At 39.1% G+C, this 25,320-nt stretch overlaps 3 protein-coding genes across 3 annotated transcripts in view; all 3 read left to right on the top strand.

Moving 5' to 3' along the window:
* LOC108667497 (glucose dehydrogenase [FAD, quinone]) overlaps window positions 1-7,459 on the top strand; it is an 18,363-nt gene extending 10,904 nt beyond the window's left edge. The window contains exons 7-11 of the mRNA XM_018154528.1: window positions 1,949-2,082; window positions 2,871-3,048; window positions 5,596-5,669; window positions 6,083-6,234; window positions 6,503-7,459. Of these exons, the coding sequence (XP_018010017.1) occupies window positions 1,949-2,082; window positions 2,871-3,048; window positions 5,596-5,669; window positions 6,083-6,234; window positions 6,503-6,680 (716 nt within the window). The 3' untranslated portion in view covers window positions 6,681-7,459. The remainder of the gene's footprint in view (window positions 1-1,948; window positions 2,083-2,870; window positions 3,049-5,595; window positions 5,670-6,082; window positions 6,235-6,502) is intronic.
* Window positions 7,460-13,811: 6,352 nt separating this feature from the next.
* Window positions 13,812-20,596, top strand: LOC125178389. The gene is made up of 8 exons (XM_047882011.1): window positions 13,812-14,107; window positions 14,383-14,645; window positions 15,202-15,485; window positions 16,461-16,788; window positions 16,919-17,175; window positions 17,357-17,530; window positions 18,350-18,532; window positions 20,480-20,596. Exons 1-8 carry the CDS (start codon window positions 13,812-13,814, stop codon window positions 20,594-20,596), a joined length of 1,902 nt encoding a protein of 633 aa, XP_047737967.1.
* Window positions 20,597-22,093: 1,497 nt separating this feature from the next.
* The window catches only part of LOC108667494 (probable CoA ligase CCL5), a gene marked incomplete at its 3' end in the record, with an annotated part of 13,079 nt that continues 9,852 nt past the window's right edge, over window positions 22,094-25,320 (top strand). The window contains 2 exon segments of the mRNA XM_018154526.2: window positions 22,094-22,227; window positions 23,637-23,760. Coding sequence (XP_018010015.2) covers window positions 22,151-22,227; window positions 23,637-23,760 — 201 coding nt within the window.

The raw sequence follows: 25,320 nt of genomic DNA, 5'->3' as shown, positions 1-25,320 counted from the left end.
CTGGACTTGCGGTGTCTGGTCTTGCGGTGTCTGGTCTTGCGGTGTCTGGTCTTGCGGTGTCTGGACTTGCGGTGTCTGGACTTGCGGTGTCTGGTCTTGCGGTGTCTGGTCTTGCGGTGTCTGGTCTTGCGGTGTCTGGTCTTGCGGCGTCTGGTCTTGCGGTGACACTAGAAAAGTACGGAAAAGAAAATGAGATGACACAGATTGGCCATAAAGAGGATGTTAGTTGGGTGGGAGGTGGTAGAATCTGTATATTTTGTGTAAATTTCTGAGGGCAATTGCTCTCCTTGCTGTTATTTGGGGACTTGAACCGTGTGATGTAAATTTCAATCCTAAGACTGCTTCGTTGTTTGTGTACGTATGGGTAGTGGGTGTTGCCGATGAATATGTCATGTTTTTTTTATCTAGTAATGGGATTATTTTTAATTTTGTACCATTGGTCTTAATTTGCCTTCTGTTTTCGAATATGTTTTCAGCTCTGTGTAGTGTCCGGAGGCTATTTGCGATGGTGTCGTCTGCAAATGCTATTTAGTCTATCTTATTAAGTGGTGGTGGGAGGTCGTATTGGCTGTATAGAGTAGAAAAGAGGCAAGCCCCTTATTCGGGGTACAACCTGCATCCTATATCTTGCATCCATCCTATATACCTTGGGTTTTATAAATCCAAGTCTTACCTTATCCAAGTCTTTGTTTACATCGCGGCGCACTATGTACGTGGTATATGTGTCGTGCTGAAATCGTTGAATTTCCGATCCTATGGAATCGGCAACCAGTTTGCCGAATCTGTAGAATCAGCATTTCGTTGCTGATTCAGAAAATCGGACGTTAGAGTCAGAGTTAGATCATAAATCGACTGTTAGAGTTAGAAAAATTTAGGACAAGTTCGGTCAAGTTCCTTTATATTTAAACATTAGAAAAAAAAATAGGCTGACTGATCTAACCAAAGATTCCTATAGTATGGAAATACTGATTCTACATATTTGGCAAACTGCACGAATCTGTATCTGTGAATCCATAGAATCGGTAATTTTGCGATTTTGGCGCGACATATGTAAGTAATCTTGGTACTAAGTGTATTGCGAGTGTTGCGTGGAATGTGACTTACGCGCTGTGAGTGTTTGGAGTTGTGCATGTTGCGGGTGGTGAAGTGTTGGTACGTATAATCTGTTGTTTAATATTTTATCTGAGAGCTTCCCGTGTATGTTTACTTGTGAACTTGGTGTGTAGTTTTGGACTTGTGAAAAATCGGTGGGTGGATGAGCCCTTGGATCTGTGGGGTGGAAAGCTCAGGGAGGAAGATCACAATGGCGTGTTTTAGTGAATCGGGGAGATAACCAGCGAAGATGGAGTGATTAAATTTGTATAACAGATAATGGATCATGTTTTTGGGTTTGGATGTTCGAGTTCGAGAGTTGTGATGCTAGTGGAAACATGCAGGTGGTTTCTGTTTTATTGTTAAAGCGAGCGCTGTCGTTCTCTAATGGCTATGGTTGGAAGTGCCAACAAAATTGACTATGCTATTGCTGCTTTAAGGTCATACAAGTGCAAATAAACTAAAAATTTTCCCAATAATGACGATAAATTGACCACGTGAACTAGACTTTTGGAAAAAAACTATATGCGGCGGCTCAAAAAATGTAAATGAAGAACATACGCTTGTAAGAAATATGAAATCTATAATGCATAAATGTATTGAACGTGAAAATAAGGCTCTCATGGGCGAGGACATGGGCAATAGATGATAATGTATAAAACATTTTTCTTTCGAAAAGTCGATCCCTGTAGCAATTTGTTCATGTACCACAGACACGTCAGTAACTTGTAAACAGCCAGAGACATCAATGAACTACTAAATCACATAATACCAGAAAAGATTTCCAGCCAAAACTTTAAACGTTGGAAATTTGCCACAGTAAAATCGTATATTTAGTTGTTGCGTTTTCCACCAGGTTTCTATTCGATGCCCCAAGGCCCGCTGTTCCACACCTACCTATACCTCGGCGGTGAAAATCCTCGTTGGCCTGATGCCGACTTGTACATGTCAGCTCTGATCGGTTTTGAAAACCCATTCATCACTGATGAGGTTCGTCCAACGACTTCAACTACATTTCCCTAACTTCATTCAAACAGTTTTTGCTCAATGGAAAAATGTTTGTAGCGATCACAAGTAGAGTGCGATGCTTTAACTTGAAAGTACCAATTCTGTTGTTGATGCTATAACGCGATGATATAATAATCAGTCGCGAACCCATCTGTGCGTAGACGAGTTGGTGGATCCAATGGCGTAGATAGTATGATAAATGTTTCTTCATTAGAAATATTTATTATACTCATATGTATTATATTATACATTATACTCATATATTATACTCATATACATTATACTCATCATTATATATTATACTCATATGTATAAATATGTATTATACTCATAAGGTTAACCCCGGTTAACTTCACTATTACTCAGCTAATTAAATTGCATCATCATAAACTTGCAGTCTAAAATTTCTATGGGAATTTATAATTGATACTATTTTTCATGATTATTAATGCTAGTTGTTAGTCGCTATTGATTTAGCCGCTACTTCTCGGACGGACAGTTAGTCAGTCTCTAAGACCCGTTCGCTGTTTAGGCTTGTATCATAGACCTTGCTATATATAGAATGCCATCATTTAATAATATTGGGGCAGAGAGATGGTGAAATAATTATAATGTGTTTTATTATGTTTTATTATAATCTAAACCTGAAAGTATCCAAAGTATCACTAATAGCATAAAGTCAGCCCCTGGAAAAAAACAAACTCGTAAATAACAATAAATTAGAGTAATCTGTTATATACAGTCTGTAATAAATTTTTCTGTCCTTGAAGATTAATTCCCAAGTTATTGGTCCGCTATTCAACGAGCCTGTGATGGCCATGGGGGTAATGCTCTGCCGCCCTAAGAGCAGAGGTCACGTTGCCCTTGCATCTCTAGATCCCGCCGATCTTCCTGCAATTCACCACAATGTCTACGATCATCCAGACGACCTCAAACTGCACGTCAAAGGTAAATATTCCAGTGACGTCACCGCATAATATATTGAAATTACACCAAACAATTTTGCGTTGCGTGTTGAGATGCTTAATGAAAAACGGGGTAACTATACCGAGACGAGCATGAAAGTGGATAGACGTTCAACAAGATGCAGAGAGTGAGGAAATCAACAAATCGAGCGTGATAGATACGACAGTTTGAAAATCCTTATCTCAAATTTAAGCAACATCATCATCTTAACCGTAATATACTTTCGACCTTTCGATATCTGTAGAACATTATCTCTCTCATAATTAGAAAATAATTAGTTTTGTCTACAACCGTTGCCTAAAAATATTATCATATCATATCATTACATATAATATCATGTCATATCATATCATATCATATCATATCATATCATATCATATCATATCATATCATATCATATCATATCATATCATATCATATCATATCATATCATAGTGCTGTCGGCGCTGAAGAGTAGGCATGATGTGGCTTGTCGCCGATTCTCGTCCTTTTCGTGACTTGTTCACAGATCTGAATACTGGTCCTATGACCGGATCTTTTCAAAATTGACGATAGTTTGAAATAGATATTAGACTCTCACCAGATTCGTTTGGTGCTAGGCAATTCAAGTCTGAACATATATTTCTCCATAGATTTATCAAGTCTGTTCTTGAACACGTTCATACTCGGTGCGTCAGAGATGTAACCAGGGAGTTTGTTACTCCACCTGTCGGTGACTCGAAGAGAGAAATGTTGTCGCATGGATGTGTTACAACGCAGTTTTTTTCGTTTTTAGCCGTGGCTCCTGGTGTTGGTTCTTGTTCCAAATTCTAGTAATCCTTTTGGACCTTGCATAAACCATGAGTACACTTGTATACCTAAATGAGGCCACCACGTAGACGTCGATAACAAAGACTGGAAAGCTTCATAATCTCTAATCTTTCTTCATAAGGCTGGAATTATCCTTGTTGCACATCCTTGATCACTCTCTAGTAAATTTCTGTCCATTTCAAGTTTCGGTGACCGCACGGCGTTTCCAAACCCTATGTTGGTGCGCCCGACAGCGACTATAACAACAGCTGCATGGCTTCTGCCTCTAGGAATTCGCACAAGCGTCTGATCAGTCCAAGGAGTTTATTGAATTTATAAACATGTGTTTAAATTTTGCTAGAAACTTTCAGCTTCTTTTCGAGTTAAACTCTAAAAAAATTTTCGACTCTAGACTTTCCAATCCTTATTCTCTCGTTGCAACTATGTCTTCTCATACTGTAATCTTGCTGTTCATTGTTCTTCCCGAGGAGGAGTATTCTACACTTGTCAGCATAAAAATGCAGTTGCCACGCATCACCCCAGTCAACTAAACTGTCAAGACCATCTTGCATTTGCATTTTGTTTGTCGCATCCTTAACTGTACTCTAAAATTCTGTGTCGTTGGCATGCATGCAGCACACGCTGGACACTGCTTCTGGCAGATCGTTTATATAAAAGCAACGAACAAAATAGGCCCAAGAACGCTTCCTTTTTGCACGCCACTGCGCACTGATGCCCAGTCTGACACGGTTCCGTTAATGCTGACACGTTGTCGTCTACCTACTATAAAATCTCTGATCTATTGGAGTACGTTTCCCTCTATTCCCAAATATTTCATTTTACGCAAAAACCGCTCATGCGGAACACTGTCAAATGCTTTGGCAAAATCGAAGTACACTGCAACCACTGGCTCCCTTTCGTCCAGCAGGCGATTCCAATCGTTCTACGGAGACAAGAAGTTGTGGTGCAGGATCTACCGGCAATAAAGCCATGTTGACAGTCTGATAGGAGATGGTGAACAGTCAAGTGATCGATAACCCTATTCCTCACAACAGATTCCATTATACCTTACAATCAACACTTTTCAGATTGACTGGACGATCGTTACCGGGCCTACTCTTGTCACCTTTTTTTTTTTTGAACAATGGTGTTACTTGAGCTTCTTTCCAATCGGTCGGCAAAGTTCCTTCGTTCAAGGTTTTTTAACGAATACTGTCAAAGGGCTGGCCAGGACGGTTGCTAATTCTTTGAGCAATCTGGGATGGAAGCCGTTAGGTCCACATGACTTTTTGGGATTCAGAGCGACCAGGAGCTTGGAACCTCTTCTTCGTGTATTTCAAAACCTGTTAACATCGAACCCACTTCAATGGCTATTAACAAATTATTTAAAATGTTTGCAAAAATTTGAACTAACCTTATCGAGACGGGATTTCATCATTCATTAGTTTTCATCGAGAACAATTGAGCAATTTCTCTGTCACTATTTGCTGAGGCTAGTGAGACGAGCACTATAAGCATGTCGCCTTCTTCGCCCATGAATCTCGAGCGCAAAGGCCTGCATGGGATTAAGTGTTGGTATCCAATGTTGCACTACCGTTGATAACTGACTTCTGAATAACTACGATCGAAAGCTGACTCGTCTAAACCTGACAAGAACACATTTACATTATTTGCTTTATTATATTGTTTTATTTATTATGGAATCATTACTTTATAGTATTGTTTTATTTGCTTTTACAGCTGTAAGAGCATTGCAGCGCATCATGGACTCAAAAGCCATGAAAAGAATACGAGCAGACCCACAGCCGGATTTGGTGAGCGATGGTAGATCAAACAAAGGAGTCTTGGCCAGTCAGCGCCTAATATTTTTTTTAATTGACATTGAAATCAAACTTGATCAACGCATCAAATTTTGATATTACATATATAATACACATAATAAGATTCATCTAATTATTTTGGGATGTGAAATGTACTCATCTTACATCTTGTAAGATGAGTATTCATTCACTTTTCTAGTATTCAGTTTGTTTACGTTCCGAATGTTCGAGTGGTAATTTCTGCATTTTCCTTACGTTCCATCATAATATTCTGAAAGCTGATGGTAACTCCTCATAGTTACAACAACTGAAGCTTGCCATGATCGTCGAATCTATGATTCATTGTACTAAACGAACTGGTCGTGATTTTATTACAAAGATGGTGATTCATTTCTTACGTTTCGCAGACGATGAAAGCGTGTGCGCATTTAGGCAACAACACCGACACCTACTGGGAATGTTACGTGCGCCACATCGCGCTGCCTAGCGAGCATTTCTGCTGCACCGCGAAAATGGCCCCGAAGACCGACTCTATGGGTGTTGTGTCTCCAAGTCTCAGGTGAATCAATCAATCTACGCCTATCTATTATTTAAATGTTCTCTTCTGCGAACAGAATATTTTTCATTTGCGTGGTAGACTCAAATTATATATTAATACGATGAGATACTCTCTCATCAAGTGAGAGAATCTCCTTTTTTTCCAGCTATGTATCTTCTTGTCCAGCCATGTCCTTTTTGTGCAATATCAACCCAAAAGTAACACGAATAGAGTTTATACATGTTAATATTTTGAATCAATTCTCACGAAGATGCTCTCCACCTCCCAGTGTCCGCGGAGTGTCAGGCCTGCGAGTGGTGGACGCGTCGGTGATGCCCCGCGTGGTCTCCACCAACCCCATGGCCAGCGTTTACGTCATTGCTGAGAAAGCCTCCGACCTCATCAAGCAGGACTGGGGATATTTGAGCCAAACCCCAGCTGAAAAATCTAGCAATACAGAAAAATAATGAATATTGCATTATTAACGAAGACAAAGCTAAATATTACTCCATTGAGTGTTGAGTTTCAGTTTAAAGTACGAATTTAGAAATTTAGATTAAATAAACATTAGTAAATAACAAAGCTAAGACAAAGGCTCGGCAGCGAGTTTGAGAGACTAGATGCCGTAGAAGACACCGTTAGTGGACACGCTGATGCACCGGATCAGGTGCATCAGCACCTGATCACCGGATCATCAGCACCGCAACACCGGATCAGGTACGAATTGGTTAGTCTGGAAGTGAAAATTCAACTCCGAGCACGATTTGATATTTGGTTTTACTAGTACATAACAGTCTTACTTGAGGGAAGATAATGTGCAAGAAAGGGTGCCGCAAAGAATCAAGAGAATTGAAAATTATTCTACTGTGAAGAGTGGGCAAAGAGGACCTTGCATGAGGCTCAATATATAACGCATGCTGGTTAAACTCAGACAAGTCAGCGTCACGATACCACTTTCGTTTCAGCGAGCGTGCATTTAATGCATCACCAGCCATCGCAATATATAGTATAGTTTAGAATAAAAATTACCGTTCTCTCATCTAGTATTGACGGCCTCGGAGGCTCTGACTATGCGGATTTGACAGTAGCGCTTCTGAAGTGACTGGCACGACAATATGTAGAACCCTAGTAAGTATCATGAGTGAAGTGTCTTTATCTTGGAGGAATTGAACTGTCCAAGTTTTTTTCCGAAATTGCTCAGGTTTATGTGTACACTTGTTTCATTAGTATATTTTCAAATATGAAAGCAGAGTTTCATTTCAATTCTTATGTGCTCTGGTTACCGTGATAAATTCACGGTAAACCGTACGAATTGTAGTTCGTCAGACGGTATCGGTAATTACACGATATCGAATCGGATATTTGATTTCATGTACAATATGTCAAGTGGAATTTGGAGTAAAGAGATTGCATGAAAATTACATTTTAAATTCGTAAAGAACTAAATGACTGCATGAATATTGAGATAATTGTTTATCTTAGAATCTCGTTTGCGGTATATAATATATGCAATTCGATCTTCCTTCCAAAGGTTAGTCATTGCATCCGATAAATCTTTGGGCACTAAAACCAGACCCTAAACCAATATAAAATAATATCGGATCTTTTGCCCTGTTGGGATGTTGTCGCTATAAAAAAAATCCGTTTGTGCCTTGTGTCCCATATTGAGAACAATAACAGCACAATCACAACTTACGAGAATAAAACAAACGTTCTTTGATTTGGGATAAATTTTATATCATACAAAAGCAACGTGAATAAACTATGAATCAATGCAATAATTTATTATAAAATATTGTTATTAGCAAACAACATTCTGCGGATGGCGAAATGCATATTCAGAACCGAAGGGTGTCGTGAACTCATGAGAAACGCATTCAAGGCTATTCAATGAAAAATGAATGACATTTTATATTCATTATTTGCTAATTGAATAAGCAGAATCAATCCCTGCCCTGATCATGTAAGGAGCCTTATCAGGTGGGTTCCTACCCCTAACAAAATTCGGGGTATGATTCAGCCTCCGCCCCAGAGTTACTAAGTTCGCGATCATTCTGGGTCAGTTGGCCAACTGATCGCAATCAGCGACTAGTCAGAACCTCCTTGCCGACTTTATAGTCTCCTGAGAGTAGGGCAAGAGTTGGCAGAATAAGTACCAGGCGCTTGCAGCTGTCTGATTCGGGGACCGGAATGTAGACCGAAAAGCGGACATATAGGGAAGCTGGTGGACTATATATGTTCCCCGAGTCCTAGGCGTTCCTTAATCCAGAGCCGCCCTCGGCTCTAAATTTTGTTAGGGACCCTACGAGGTGCTGGCCGCCTTCAGCACGATTGGGTAAAGAAGGCTAAAAATATGTCTCTTATCAAGAATTTTCATTTAAATAAAACAATCAGATACAAAAGAACGTTTTGTTCTGTTCATGTACTTTTAATCTACGTGTTTATTTATTTTACTTTTGCCATAAGAGGTCATAGGTAAGGTAGTGGGTAGCAACTACAGAGAAACATCACAGAATTAGTGAGATTATATTGAAGGTGCGACTGAATCGAATGATCTCAATATCTCAATAGATTCTAGCCGAAGCATTGCGAGGATTGAATCCGAATAATCTATCCTACACAGACATTAAAAAGAATTCACTTATACTTTAGAGTTGGAATCATACGAAAGTATTTTACTAAACTTCAAGATAAAGCTCCGTATATACTCGTTTTAGCGCATTTTCTCATTTATAAAAAAAGGCGCTATATATTGTGCTCGTCATGTCCGTCCGTACGTCCGTCTGTCTGTCTGTCTGGCCGTCTATCCGTGAATTCTCAATTCTAAATATATGGCTTTTGATCAGAACACAGGGTCAGTTTCATCAGGCAAAACTGTGAAAAACGATTGTTTCAATCCATTAACTAATTTGTGATATTCATATAAATGTCGAATTTTACAGCAATGAATACTTCAGCTGATTGCTTCAATGTATCTACTAATGAAGAATATTAATAAAAAAACGAATTTTGCGGCAAGAGTTTTTTTTTTTTGCGGCAAACGAATTTGCGGCAATTTTTTACCGAGCTTATAGCCAAAACCAAACGTATTATATTCTCTAGGAATAATAAATACGGATACTAGAAACAAACTTCACTGACGTCATAAAAATACATATACTGAATCATGCTCAGGAAAACTATAAGTATCATTGCATGTAGTGGTGAATATGTGACATTGAAAACATTTAAATTGCTGTGAAGCACATCCGAAATTTATGAATAGATATTCACATCAATATTATATTTATTCAAATAAATTATATATCATGCATTCATGTATGAGAAAATTATTTTCACAGTACAACCAAAGACAAGGAATGAAAACTCGCATAAATCAGTCATTTTTCTTGGACGCCTCCATCAAGTCGAACACGAGTTTATTATTGATTCTAATGCATGCAATGATTTTAAATTCATTGTTCTCTTTCTCTGGCAATAAGACCTCAGCGAGCTCCAACGAATGTTGGACAGCAAATTTGTACCTCGAACCAATGTTGAATTATAGTGTAAGTGGATATAAGTTTTTCTTTCTTAGACAGTTTTGAACGGAGTTAAGTTGAAACGTGCAAACAGGTGTCAATATTTCAGAACATAATAGCGTGTTTAACTTCAAAATTTCCAGAGTCCGAAAATTCATTACATTCAAGAAAGATATTCAAATTTTTCCATTGTTGTTGGGAAAGTAACAAATAAAGTTGTATTTTTTCCAGCGAGAATACTTCTCATGCATTTCAAATAAACGATAGAAGAACATTTTAATCCGCCTGTCCTTGTATGGATAGGCTGATGAAAGCGTTTTCTGATGATTGCTAGGTAATCTTCTCTCATGACAGATAATCATGAAACTGACACGCTCCATTTTCACAATTGATTCTTCAATTTCAGAGCGATCGAACGATTCAATGATGACGTCATTAGACAAATTGCCTTCATTCATCAATAGATCAACATTATTGACGTGCAATTGCTGGCGGCGATTTCAACTTTTCGTTCCGATGGACGCGTACTCTCAGAACTGTATCTTGAGGAACATCTTTAACGGAATTATCTGGATCATGTTACTTCTTTGCAATAATCTTCATTGATTTTGTTTACCGAAATAAAATAAATTGGATGTTGCATAATATTCTGACTCATATGACAATTAATGTTCTGATTCCAATGACAATTTAATCACAACTAATTACATTTTTAAACCTATATGGTTTCATAACCTAGATGAATAACCCGCAATAAATGTCATTCTAAGTACGATGTTATATTTTCATAGAATAATAAATGAATTACATACTAGTGATACCTCACTGTATTCTTTTCGTACAAAGCACCACCTCGTCATGCATGATTGCCCCGATTTCTCCAGGTATGCGTTTAGATGCAAATTGCCTTTCCCTTGCCATTTTGTCATTCCGTGCAAATGCCATTCTAAAAATTGTCATTCCGCATGCCTATAAGCACACGAAATGGCTTCTTCGAGTGGGTCTCCTAATGCAAGGATGATTGTGGCCGGGAGACGAATGGCTTGCTATCTCTCCCGTAATTCAGCAATTCTTTGGAATCTGTAAACCGAAATCGTTCAATGCCAAGCTCATATAAAAGCGACGTGAGGCAGAAGCTTGGTAATCTTTGTAGTTTTGTGCAGGGTAATATTTTGATCCTGATGCCACATGTTAGTGAAATCTTTAGTATTCAGCTGAATAAAAATAACCAATACCTGTTGTTTCTAGCGCATCATCTCTGACCGATTCTCAAATATTATTCCTATGCTACGAGTCAGCTTAAATGTTAATTTAACTATCGCACCAGAATTCTACACTCAAACCATTATATTTACTGCAAGTTCAAGTTCTTGTATTACAAATTAATAAAATCTTCAAAATAAATCACTGAAATAACTTTTTAGCTGCTAAAATTTGGCTTGCATATAAATCGGTCAAAGTTGCTGCAAATCGAATCAGTTGGTTAACGATAATCACTCGAGGTTAAACGGTGAAGGCAGCTCGTCGGTTACAGTCAATAGTTGAATGTAAATCTTGTGCAACCAAAAAGGATGTTCTGCACCCAAATGCGTTCACAAAACGGGGTTTTGCTGCCGAGAATATCTTGCATCGTCGGCGTATTTGCCGTCGTGAACTCAGGTGAGCAAAAAATTTTCATAATTAAAAATTCTCAATAAAATATTTCAGTCTGCCAGAGAAAAATTTGCGAATAAATTCATGAAATTATATCAATGAAATTTAGAACCAATTCGTGAATTGAGGTATTAGTTATTATTAACTAATGTAAATTATTAAGGCCTGTAAATTATTATTATCAAATAAGGTCTGTAAATTATTTAATTCTGACAAATGATGATATCTTTAACAAGAAAATTAGACAATCACAAAACGAGCAGAAACAATCATATATATGAAAGAACTTTTTATAAATAGATAACATGCGCATAATAGAAGAGAATCCTGCATTGAATATCAGACTCGGCAGGCTCGCCTTGGGCTAGTCTGTTAACTATTGAACTCTAAATCTCCTTCCAGTTAACAGCTAATCTCCCACGAAGTTTTCTATTATCCAAATCCAATAACTTAACAGCTGATCGCGCACGCAGTTAACTGTTAGCCTTTTATAATTAACAGCTCATCTCCCACGCATTTAAATGTTAGCCATCTATAATTAACAACTGATCTCCCACGCAGTTTTCTGTTAATTTCTTATATTTAAAAGCTAATCCCCAGCTTATATAACTATTAACACTTCAGTTTCAGCTATCATAACACACAGTTAACTGTAAATTTCCTATAATTAAAATAGCTATAATATCGTTTACGTCTGACGAGGATACAATGAACTGAGTTGTAGACCTTTTTCAATATAATCATTTAAAGGAAAACTAACTAATTTGTAAAAGAATGTTAACTTTTATATACCTAAAGTGTCTATTCATAGGTACCGACCATGTGTGTACAACTGGCGTTGTTAATGTATAAATCAAAAACATTCAAGTATATATTAATGTACTTATAAATACTTGTTAATGTATTTGTATGTACTTGAAGGATTCAAGTAAGTTTGTAAGAAATTGTTTGTATAAGAAAAACACTCTCTGTTTTGGTTATCTTATTTTGTCAGATCCAAAATACCAGCAGCTGAAAACACCAGCCTCCTTGTAGTAAACTGTCAACATGATGTTAACTTCAAAGTGGTAAATAAATAAACTGCTCAACTATAGTGCAGTAACTGCTCGCCAATGACGTAGCAACGGCTTAGCTATCGCGTAGTAATTTTTTTCCACTGTAACCGTTAACCTGTTACACGGTCAACTTATTACTGACGAAAGTGATTCATAACCTCATGTGCATTTAGAAATCAATATCTCCCCTGTTGAGTGTTCACGCTGTCCTCCCCTGTTGAGTGTTCACGCTGTCCTCCCCTGTTCAGTGTTCACGCTGTACTTTCCTGTTCAGTGTTCTCGATGCGCCCCCCACAGGTTCCAGTTCGCACGTCTTCGATCCCTCAACATTCTGCTCAACGTGCAGGCGCCTAACGAGCGTCCAGCTCTGCAAATTCGTAAGAAATTAACTACTATTTCTCTTGTCAATAAATAAATAATAATTTTTGATTGACAACGAGCAATACGTGCAGGAAATTTGACAAGTTATTATTTCTTCTGGAGTAAATTTACTTTTGATTTATTTTGTCAGTAGAAATAACTGACATAAGATTAAATAGGAACAGAAATCAGTCACTTCAAATTAGCGTAAAAAATCACAAAATTTAATTGTAAAAGGAGTGCCTAGCAACCGCTTACCTCCTGACGTACACATCATCACAATGAAAACAATGTTAGTGTTATTGATTCAAAGTTATTTGAACGTAACAACATATTTTGGAGCTTGCACCGCGTCAATGAAATTCAAAATAAGGCCCCGTCAAACTTCCTAATGAAATGTATTACCAAGTGCTCTTGTGTTGGAATTAATTTTTGTATCTTGTGGTCGAATGAAAAATGCATAATGTTACCGTGGAAAGAAAGTTTTTCTTTACTTACTGAAAATTTCAGATTTTCTCTGAAATTCTTCCCATTAATTTATTCTCAAGAGGTAAACGTGGACCGCTTCCGCATAGTGGTGGCAGGAGAGTACCGGTATGTGATGCTTGACGAATGGTTGGTACCTCACCAATGGTACCACTTCTGCATTAATCGTCAACATTCGTCACTGAAATTCTACTTAAATGCAAATCTAATCGAAAACCTTTCACTAAAACTAAACATCACTGAAATGATTGGCGAGCTGACAGTCGGGTTTTTAGATCCAAAATTCTACCCTGGGTTAACATTCATCGGCAACGTTACTCAGTTGAACGTGTGGCGAAGGGTTTTGCAACAAAGTGAGATTTCTAAAATCTCTGGATGTCAAGAAGATGTAACGGGGGACGAAGTTTCTTGGGAACGAAACTGGACACAATTTAGTGTCCAAACCAACTCGAGAAAATTCGAGACAGATTTAGGTTCCCTGTGTCGAAACTCGTCGTTTTCGACAACGCAATTGTTACCCCCAATGAACTTCGTGGAGAGCGCGTACGTCTGCGAAGGATTAGGCGGAACTCTCTTGACTCCGACAAGCCATGATCACGCAAAACGGATGGTCGAGTCCACCATGAGAAGTTCAAATTGCACCACATTTTGGACTGGAGTTTGGGATTTTATTGAAGAAGGATCATGGATTAATCACCAGAATGGGTCAGCTATGAAAAATGTGCCGTGGGCTCCCGATGAACCAAATGGGATGCATTTCGAGAACTGCGGAGCCCTCGACGCCCAGGGCGTAGCTGACGACGACTGTCAGGCGAAACGGCAAGTTGGCTACACGTTTGTGATTTTAAACAGTGACTATCTAGCATGAGATAATCTAATGTTTGAAACTATGCATAAATAATTATTATAACAGGCATTTGAAAACTGTCTTAATGTTACGCTTCTGTGTACACAATTGATACTGAACGCACCAAGTGTAAGGACTACAGATATTTGAATGATTCTATTTAGCGAAAATGTTGGAGTTACCTCGTCAAAACTACGATATTATAGCCTTGATTTGCCTAAAACTTTCGATTACATATCTCTCCCAGATGTGGGTTCTGCCAAGCAAAAGTGGGACGACCCTGGTCTCTACGAGGATCGTGTCAGTCTTCCCCCCACGATCAACGCTTCCTCTTAGGGTCTATGACTGGATCCTCGAGTGGTTCTTCGTCCCCTGCCCTCTGGGAGTTCGTCGGGTATGGGGATTTCATCATTAATTGGGACGGGAAGAGCGAGACTTGGCGATGGGTAAAGACAACGACGGGGCACGTGCAGGCAACCTTGAGGTTCTCGAAGTTCCAGCTTCCAATCGGTGAGTTGAAATACATTTATACTATGCGGTTTTAAAATGTAGAAAGTATATAGATTTTACTATGCGGTTTTAGATTGTAGAAAGCTAAACTTATATATCCTCATAAGTTCATCAGCAGCCCTCATTATCATTGAGAAAGATTCGTTCACGTCAGTTCATTGGGCCGCTAAGACTGTTCGTTGGGTCACTCAAACTTAGTTCGTCATGAGATTCTGGGTCAGCATATCTCCAGGGCAATTAAACCTTAATCATTTACGGAGGTGTCAGTTGAGCCAGTACGATGATCGTTTATAGCCACTCCGATGGTATCGTAAAATTCGTATCATGAACTATGTCACATAAACAGTATTAAAATTATACCTCGTGTGAATATCGATAACCAAGACTCTGTGGCGTCATGTACACGAGTTCAAGGTAGGAGCAATTTATTTGAACCCCAATAGGCTACTAGTAACGTAACTCAGATACGACATGACAAAAATAACTTGACCTGACAAAAAATCAAGAGTTTGTTTAAAATCTTCCGCTGGAAAGTACATTTTAAACGTCCTTACAGGTCGCCAAGAGTGGGAAATTTCGGTAGAAATGTGCGGGCAGAAAGCAGGGACCCGCCAGCTCTCTCTGAGCAGCTGTGAGGACGGCGTTCAGTTTTCCTGCAGCGACGCGACGTGCGTGCCGCTCGAGGTGCGGTGTGACCACAAGTTTGACTGTCGTGACCACAGTGATGAGGAACAGTGCGACAAGCTTCGTCTTACTCATGACTATCAGGTAATTAATGGCTTTCGTGACCGCAGTGATGAGGAACAGTGCGACAAGCTTCACCTTACTCATGACTATCAGGTAATTAATGGCCTGTCGTGACCACAGTGATGAGGAACAGTGCGACAAGCTTCACCTTACTCATGACTATCAGGTAACTAATGGCCTTTCGTGACCGCAGTGATGAGGAACAGTGCGACAAGCTTCGTCTTACTCATGACTATCAGGTAATTAATGGTCTGTTGTGACCACAGTGATGAGGAACAGTGCGACAAGCTTCGTCTTACTCATGACTATCAGGTAATTAATGGAGTCAATAGGCCTGTTATCGTTACCAAAGTGATGAGGAACAGTGCGACGAACTCCATATTACGCATCATGGCCACCAGATAATAATGTATTTATAGTATAGAATTATATAATTATTTCCTGCCAGCATTTTTTTGGCACCACACAGCAACTTGCACATTTTACTTCATCAGTTCATCAGAGCCGAGTAATAACAGGGGCTTCGCCAATGTTTACAATATAATAAAAGCTTTTCGTACGTCGAATGGCTGAATAATAGATTGGGCAAACTGACTATAGTTTTCGTCCTGACAAACTAAGTCACAAGCCAGGAGACACGATGACGAACTGAAATGCCGGAAATGGCCGTATTTAGTCAAGAGTTGTCACGTATGTGTAAGGAAACCATACTGAGGCGCGCTGGATGAATATGGTGCTTCTTACATGCAAAAATGAAAATGCCTTCCAGAAAAATATTGCATGTGTATTTTAATAATTTTTATCGTGGGTTTATATGCAAATTATGTCTCCAAACTTACTAAATTGTCCTCAATTCCTTGAACGAAATAATGATAACTGAAATTTATTATATGAATGTAGGCTTGAATTGCGATGGTGGGTCATGACTTGCATAAATTCCAAAGGTATTGAAACTAGCCTATTATTGTCGGGCATGGAAGAACAAATCAATTTAACTGCTGTATATTCTACATATTCGGTACAATCGAAAGCTACTGCTTAGAAAAGACTGACAAAAAACTTTTGCAGACCTCTGTCGCTCCACGGGACTCCAACGGAAAACTGAGAGTGGAGGCGCTCATCAAGCTAGAAACCCTTAGCATCAACACACGAGCCATGCTGCTCGATACAACTTTCAACTTAACCCTAACTTGGTACGATTCAAGAGTAACTTTTTTTAACTTGAAACATGACCGATCCCTCAACACTTTGCCCACCAACGGTACCTTGTGGGGCCCGGACGTAGCATTCGTCAACACCCTAAATCACGCTGGGACCATCTCTGATGACAGAACTAACATGTTCGTCCATCGAGAAAAGAAATCTTTGAATTATCACCCGAGTTTTGCTGGTGAAGGTAAGCAAGGATTAGAAAGGCTAGCTTAAACAAATCTATCTTCCGCATAACGTAAAGTTTATTCCCATTTTATTAACGTATTTGATATTTTCTACCTGAGCATAAAGTCTCTCACCACCTTATGTTTCAGTGGAGGTGTTTGAAGGGTCTAGCAATCCAATCACGAGCCACCGGCAATATCAAGCCTCTTTCACGTGCGACTTGGACTTGAGTTTGTATCCGTTCGATCACCAGAATTGCTTCCTGCTGATGAAATTACGCGGAAGTACTTTTACGTACTTCGAAAATTCAACATCGACCGTCGTATACAACGGCAGTGCGCTCTTGCTGGAGTATGGAGTGGGCCAAGTGGATCTGGCAGTCGGCGATGACCAAACTACGATCAAGGTGAAGTTTGCCTTTTGACGAGTTTAGAAAAGGGTCGTTGAGTTAAATTGCAGTTTCTTCCACGATGCTGGGTCTAACTACTTTGAGGCCGTACGGAAAATTCTGCAGGGCTAAAAACTATGATGCTTATGTCTCAGAGCGATTAAGTTACATTGTTTTGTAATGTCAAATTTCGCCTTAGATACTAGTGCCGCTAAGTCGGCGTCACGGATACGCCTTCATCAACATCTATCTACCTTCGCTGACGATGCTGCTCATTGGCATCTTGACGCTCTTCTTCCGTTGCCGTTTTTTTGACTCGCGCGTCATGACGTCACTCACTACCCTCTTAGTGATGGCTACCCTCTTCTCACAGGTTAGTAATCCATCAAAGGAGAACATACCACTCGTGGATGCTATCCTCGCTCGTAGGTAGACATTGCAGCACCGTGTAGACTATTCTCCTTGTGATGTGATCATCTTTCCTAGAGTCAGCAACCGATCTCCAAATAAACAGCTGCCTATAGGCTACGATCTTTTTATTTTGCTTTGGTAGCTGTAGTTAAAATAGGTAGCTCTTATTCGGGAGCTCTTAACCGTCATGCACCGCTGCACTACTAGATTTTATATGATCAACATTCTTGTAATTGTGTTAAGACATTTAATATGGCAAAAAGCAGCCGCCAAATAAATCGGGTACGTGCGGTTTTGAGAAGCGATGCATCAAATTCATAGAACAGAAATACTATATTTGGAAAGCAGAAGATAGTGAAATGAAAACCTAAAAAGTCATATCATATTAATTCGGTCGTTTCAGAAACTAAAATAGAAAATTAATTCTTAAAACACGGATCACGAATGGAAAAGAGATTTTCTTCCTTGAATGACACGTCTAAGAGTAAGAGAGTAGCACTTCGCTCGAGTTATTCTCGATAACCTTCCAATTCCTTGAATCAGCGGTTAGCTAGACTTGATTTCTCGCGGGACAGTGACCAACACTTCAAATTAAATCATTCAAGTATATTCTTGAGCACTATAATTTTAAGCTGAACTAGTTCTGTGGCGAAAATGCACATATTCGAATATTCATATAGGCTGGCGGATGGTAGATTGTTAAGCAATTGCCGAAAATTTTTCTGTTTAGAAGAACAAGGAAAACAAGCACATTGTACTTGATTAAATTTTTCATCGGCAGGTGGCAGCAACTCTTCCCAACACTTCCTACTTCAAGATGGTTGACATTTGGCTTTTGTTTTGCATTTTTTCGACGTTTTTAGTTATAGTTTTCCACGTCCTCGTCGACAGAACTCAACAGGCTAAGGAAGACGGCATTGTATTGGAGCCTAAAATCAGTTGCAACTCGAAAAAAGTTGAAGCAGTAAATTTCCCAAGACTTTTTGAACGAAGTGAACTACGACAGGAAATCGGGAACATGGGTGGCAATACAAAGAGTTCTTCGAGAATTTTAAAGTCTTCGAAAAATTTAAAGGGAATTTTAAACGATTTTGATTTGGGAAAGCGGCAAAATAATATTGAGTGTTCGTGGGGAGAAAATCTGTCGAATATATCACGAATTACAATATTCATTGTGTTCATGGTGTTCAATACGGCTTATTGGGCGTTCATTCGTTATCAGTACAGTAAACGTCATGAAATGCGTTAAACCCTCCGAAACCTGTGAATTCAACCCAGTATTTCTTCGCGAATTATGCTAAGCGTTTCTAAAAAATATGCAATATATTTCCCCCTAATTTTTTATTTGATTGCGCTGCCAGTGATGAAAAATTCGCCCTCGCATGCACGACTCTCGCACAACCGCGCTGCCAGTGGCGTTGGGGAGAAAAATTGCATCACAAGTTGAAAGATTCGGTAATTCAGTAGCCTTGATGGAAGGGGGTCGCCTGCCGAAGACCACCACTGCCCTGGATGTAATGGACCATCATGATTCCTGCCTTCCGGAACGTAGCCTTCAATGGCTTATTGGTGGACAAAATTGGTGGTGCACGGCTGCGCTCCCATGAAGAAAGGTCATGGCAGAAGCATTCTAGCCTATGACATCAATGCTCTCGTACTCGGCAAAAACGCCCAAACGTCCATTCATCCTGTATGTATATGGCATTGCGGTGACATAAAGAGATTAAGTGCTAGAAGTTTCAAGAAAGTATCAATCCTGTATTCAGTATACTTGAATCACGTGACCTCATGACAGCATTTTTCATTGTAAATTGTGATTCTAACACTGAGGTACGCGGTTGCGTTAACCATGGTTGAACTAATACAATGTTGACCCACGCGCAGCTTCGCCTTGCGGATGTCATTTGTTATTCCACCAGTGATGTCACCTTGGTCGTTGTGACGTCACCTTGTGACGTCACAGAGTGGTTCAAACTGATTCGTAACACCTGTTTTGCTTAAAATAAGACTAGTTGCAGTAAATAAATTTGTTGGGTCATTTTAATGAGGTCAATTTTTATCATGGTTGAACTAATACAAGTTTTCCCACGCGAAACGTCAACTGATTTGTAAAACCGGTTTTGCTTAAAAATAAGACTATTTGCATGCAGTAAATAAATGTTTTTTTTGTCATTTTGATGAGGTCAATTTTTTTAAATGCTTTCAAAGATGACATAAAAACAATGTGTTGATCTACTCTATTTACATTTTGTGCCCACAGTGACGTCATTCTATAGATGTGCAGAACGGCGAAAAATCGTCATCGCCGCGGGTCAACCTTGTGTTAGTTCAACCATGGCGTTAGCTCTGTTTACTTTTGTATTAATCCTTTCTTATTAATCCTATGTTGAAATTATGGTTATCCGAAATTATGGTTATCGAAATCAATATTAATGTACGAAAGTACGAACTCAAAATTCACTGTAGGAATTAATGCAGAGTAAAGAATGCGCACTGTTTACTGCATTTTCTATAAATTTTAGGATAGGCGTTATGTTTAGCGGTACGATTGTGGGTCTGTTATTTAAGGTTAATGCAGTCTTTTTAGCGCATTTTTTCATTTATGGAAAAAAATATAACTCAGTACTCACAGCAGTGAGTGACAGACAGCGCATTTTCTCGTCGACGAAAACGTGAAGTCACGGACGGACAGGCAGACGGACGGACATGACGAGCACAATAATGCATTTTTTCCATAAATGAGAAAATGCACTAAAAAGGCGCCATTGTGCTCGTCATGTCCGTCCGTGACGTCCGTCCGTGACGTCCGTCCGTGACTTCACGGACGGACGAGAAAATGCGCTCTCTGTCACTCACTGCAGTGAGTACCGAGTTATATTTTTCTTATATCTAACAGTATTGGCCCGCACAGTGCGTTTTTTGGCAAGTGTGCGGGACGTTTGCTTCACAGGTGCGACCTTCAGTCCTAGTCAAGCTTGCATGTGAGCTAGACGTTGGGGAGGCCAATGTCAAGTCTATAATGACCTAGAGTTGCAGTGACATTTGTGTAGTGGAGAATGTTGTGGCAAAAATAGCTTGAAGTTAGTCGTATTAGTGAGTCTAGAATGGCTGGTTTTACTGTAACAAACTCAAGTTTCGGCTAATTAGGTTTATGCTTAATTAGATGTAAATTATTGCGTGAATAACGTTAGAATTTAGTGGTGCGCACTGTCTTTATGTTATACGCTTTAATATGTACGGTAGTTACGTCTAAATGATATTATATTTAATTTGTGGCCAATGTCCAAATATCTTGCACTTCGATGGTTTCCGTAGTGACATCTAATGCTGCGACATTTCGCTTATTAATCGGCATTTAACTTACTGTCTACCATTGAAAGCTGGCGTTTTTGAAAGCTACGAGAAAAAAACCTTGCTGTTTTTTCTCGTAGACTTTGATGTATTATTGAAGGTGTTCCTTGTAATTTAAAACCTTGGGCTTGATATTTCTTCGTCAAGTTGTAGATCGCCATAAGGACAATTTTCAAATGCTTCAACATAAATCCCTCAATTAAACATAATAAATTGTGCTAAATATGGAGATAATTTCGTTATTTATTTCACAGAATCAAACACAATTATTCACATTAAATTTAGCACATTTATCCCTTATCGCCAGTGGTGTGGTATCACTTCTGTGGTCACCTGTCAGGTTCACTCATCTTGTCCAACGATAAGAAAAACGAAACAATGTCATATTTAATCAATGTGTAATCAATTGTTGTCGAGTTAATGTCCCGCTATCTTAACGAGGTATCCCTGTTTCTGCGCAGTATCCCATTAATATTAATTCCTAAGATTTTAGCGCTGCTAATTTTCATAAATGATTAACTGAAAATTAGGAAGTGCTGCAGTTCAAAATCGCTGCCTTGTCGTATCGTAGTTATTTTTGGGATCGTATACATGATGCCGAGATTGACTCTCATATCGTAAACTGCGATCGTCAAGAAATCGTTGAGGGAATTCTCCCGCCATGAGTGGCGTATAACTTCTTGATTATATCGTAAAAAAATCTTACTTGAACGCCAACAAAATGATGGAGGACGGCTTTAACGACTTCCTCCATCAACGACTATTGAATATAAGTTGAATGGCAAATAAGCATTTTACTTATTATTTTGGCACCTAATTATTAGATAAGCACCTAATTATTTAGGTAATTTTCAGTAATATTTGTGATAATATTAAATTTTGTCCACCTATATATAGTGACGTAAAGACTTTAGATTTCTCTTATTATTCCTGATAAAATCATCGGAGTTTCCACGAAGAAGCAAGAAATTTTTCTAAATATTGCTCAGTTTCTATCAATAACCTTGTAGTATATTTAGCTAACTTTAATTTTTTTTTATTTCTCATCATTTCAGTTGCATTAACCACCGAACATATACCAATTAACTATGTTCATTAATACAATTGCATCTAATCACTAATATTTTTATAAACGCTATTTAATTAAAACTAATATCTGTGTTTTAATTTTGAATAATTTTTATTATCTTTAATAAAAAGTCAAGTATTATTTTACGTATTTAACCGCGTCATGACAGCAGGATTATCAGTCGCCTGTAGCCAGCTGCTGAGGCGGCGGCTGTGCGCCTTCTTAGGGAACGTGGGGCGGTGAGTCATGCTCTTCAATAATAATTATGACCCTTGTAATTACAGTAATTGCAAGGAGGTTACTACAATAATTATGACGCGTGTAATTACAGTAATTGCAAGGAGGTTACTACAATAATTATGACGCGTGTAATTACAGTAATTGCAAGGAGGTTACTACAATAATCATGACGCTTATAATTACAGTAATTGCAAGGAGGTTACTACAATAATCATGACGCTTATAATTACAGTAATTGTGAAGAGGTTACTACAATAATCATGACGCGTGTAATTACAGTAATTGCAAGGAGGTTACTACAATAATCATGACGCTTATAATTACAGTAATTGCAAGGAGGTTACTACAATAATCATGACGCGTGTAATTACAGTAATTGCAAGGAGGTTACTACAATAATCATGACGCGTCTAATTTCAGTAATTGATTACAGTAATTACGTAGCGGTTACTAAGAAAATCATGTCGCATGTAATTACAGTAATTAATCACATGCAGTTATTACGCTGAGGTTACTGGGATATACAGCACTAATAAGTCTGAATGTGTTATAGATTCATTCATCATTTGATAATATACCGTATGGTCATAATTAAAATTCCTGTTGCTTTTCTCAATCTAAATACAAACCTCTATTCCATTCTCGTTTTCAAATGTGGAGTGAATATTAAATTTTGTACCCGAACTGCGGCCAAATTTTGAAGTATCAACAAATGAATTCAGTTCCTGATCAGACCAACATAAGGCATTGCCCTCCTTCTACACAGTTATTAAATCTAGGCTCTCGATTCTTCCTGATGTTCCTAGACTTTGCGATAACCACACACGATGTTGATAACCCGATAGGATGTAGACATTCCAACACGATGTTGATAACCCGACCCGGACCTTCAATAATAATTTGAAACAGAGCTCCGTTTCAAATTCTCGAACGGATGAAGGCTATTAAGTAATGGTAATTCGTTCAACACGAAGATTTACCAGAAAATTATCGTTTTATACTAGTTTCGAATCTTGAATGAATTTTGCAATGTACTGTATTACAATAGAAAATTCGATTTTGTTTACATCCTACCTCCCTACCCCCTTCCTGTTGTATGAAGACTAAGAAATTGTGATAGGCACATTGAAATAACCCTTTATACGAGGCATAAACTGTCATGTTTATAATATAAATTCAGCCTGAACTTCACTGGGATGACAATTTGTTTTACTTTATTATTGATACTTCGTATTAATTTCAGTTGAAGTTACTTTCCGTCGCGTCAACAGGTGCACTGCGACGTCAGCGGAGGTAATCACCGAAGAATTTAATTCTCACTTTCTCATTAAACCTGTTTGCGATATTAAATGAATAATATTTACATTGAATACATTAATTTTACGTCCGCTTTCCGTCGCGTCAACAGATGCATTGCGACGTCAGCGGACGTAATCATTCGCAACAAACTCAGTTTGCCGCCCAACAGCGCTACCAACTTCGCCGAGTATGTCATCGGCGGAGCACGCGGCAGGGAAAACCAAACTGCCGTCGTGAGTATTGCCTTCTGCTAAATAATATGGCATACTTGCGATGATTTATTCACTTATTTTTTTGTGAATTATTATCCATTTTGGCCATTTTTTATGTTCATTGTTCAGAAACAATTTAGTGTTGTTGAAAAATATTTTGGTCGTATTTTGATTTGAGGGCAACTCTGGAGAAACCGCAATAGCAGTTGGAGAATTTCTAATTATTGATATTTATGGGGAAAAGTTTGGGAATTTGGGATATGGATGTGCAGCGACTCAGGTCCTATAGCCCGACCATAATCCCTCGCAGGTGTGCAGCGACTCGGGGCGCCCATAAACCGACCATAATCCCCCCCCTAGGTGTGCAGCGACTCGGGGCGCCCATAAACCGACCATAATCCCCCCCCCTAGGTGTGCAGCCACTCGGGGCGCCTCGTGAGCTTCGGGGCGCTGAAGGACGCTGCGTTTCGGTGGGGCGGCTACCTCCTGACGAAGGGTCTGGGGAGGGGCAGCGTGGTCGCGGTGTTCAGCCCCAACATGGTCGACTATCCTGCGGTGGTGTTTGGTACCATCAGTGTGGGGTGTGTCTACACTGGCATTAATCCCAACTACACTGCCAGTGAGCACATAACGAATAAGCTTGTGCTGTACAAACAATATTTACTTGTACTAGACCTCAGTGAAGTCCTCCGCGCATTGTCCATCAGCATCGATGCTAAACACTATGCATGTTAGTGCACATGTTAACACTGTGCATGTTAGTGCACATGTTAACACTGTGCATGTTAGTGCACATGTTAACACTATGATTGTTGTGCACACAGCCACAAGTCTTCTCCCTGACATCAAGACACAATGCACTCAAGGAGCAAACTACATATGCGATAACGTGACTATTTCGTAGAAAAATGGGAATGGTTTTATATTTTTGTATAAGAGAAATAAATAAATATATATTTTTAAAATGAATAACTAAATAAAATAAATATTAATGTTGGGAAAATTTATTCTCTGATCTATTTTTAGCGCATTTTCTCATTTATGGAAAAAATGCACTATTGCGCTCGCCATGTCCGTCTGTCCATCCGCCTGTCTGTCTAACCGTCCGTCCGTGACTCCACGTTTTCGTCGACGAGAAAATGCGCTCTCTATCACTCACTGCAGTGAGTATTGAGTTATATTTTTTAATGTTACTATGGCTGACCCATTACCCATACTGCCCTGACGAATTGGGAAACTTAAACCAAAAAATTTGAACTTATTTTGAGTTTTGTGTGAACAGCCGAGGTGGCTCACCAGCTGAAGGACAGCGGAGCTAAGATGGTGGTCGTGTTTGGGCCGCTACTGGATGTGGCCAAGAAGGCCATGGCCATCAACAAACAGGATCTTCCTATGGTAGCCATCGGGCCATCAGATGGCCTCCCTAACGTCGCCGATATTGTCCAAGACGCGACCATAAACTTCGCTGATCCGGCCAAGGTGCGCCGATAAATTTATCCATAGAGTATGAGTATCTATTCAGTAGAGTATGAGTATCTATTCAGTAGAGTATGAGTATCTATTCAGTAGAGTATGAGCTGT

Source organism: Hyalella azteca, unplaced genomic scaffold, assembly GCF_000764305.2.
Source record: "Hyalella azteca isolate HAZT.00-mixed unplaced genomic scaffold, Hazt_2.0.2 contig9394, whole genome shotgun sequence".
In the NCBI taxonomy this organism is placed as follows: Eukaryota; Metazoa; Arthropoda; class Malacostraca; order Amphipoda; family Hyalellidae; genus Hyalella; species Hyalella azteca.
This window is presented reverse-complemented; position numbering and strand designations above follow the sequence as displayed.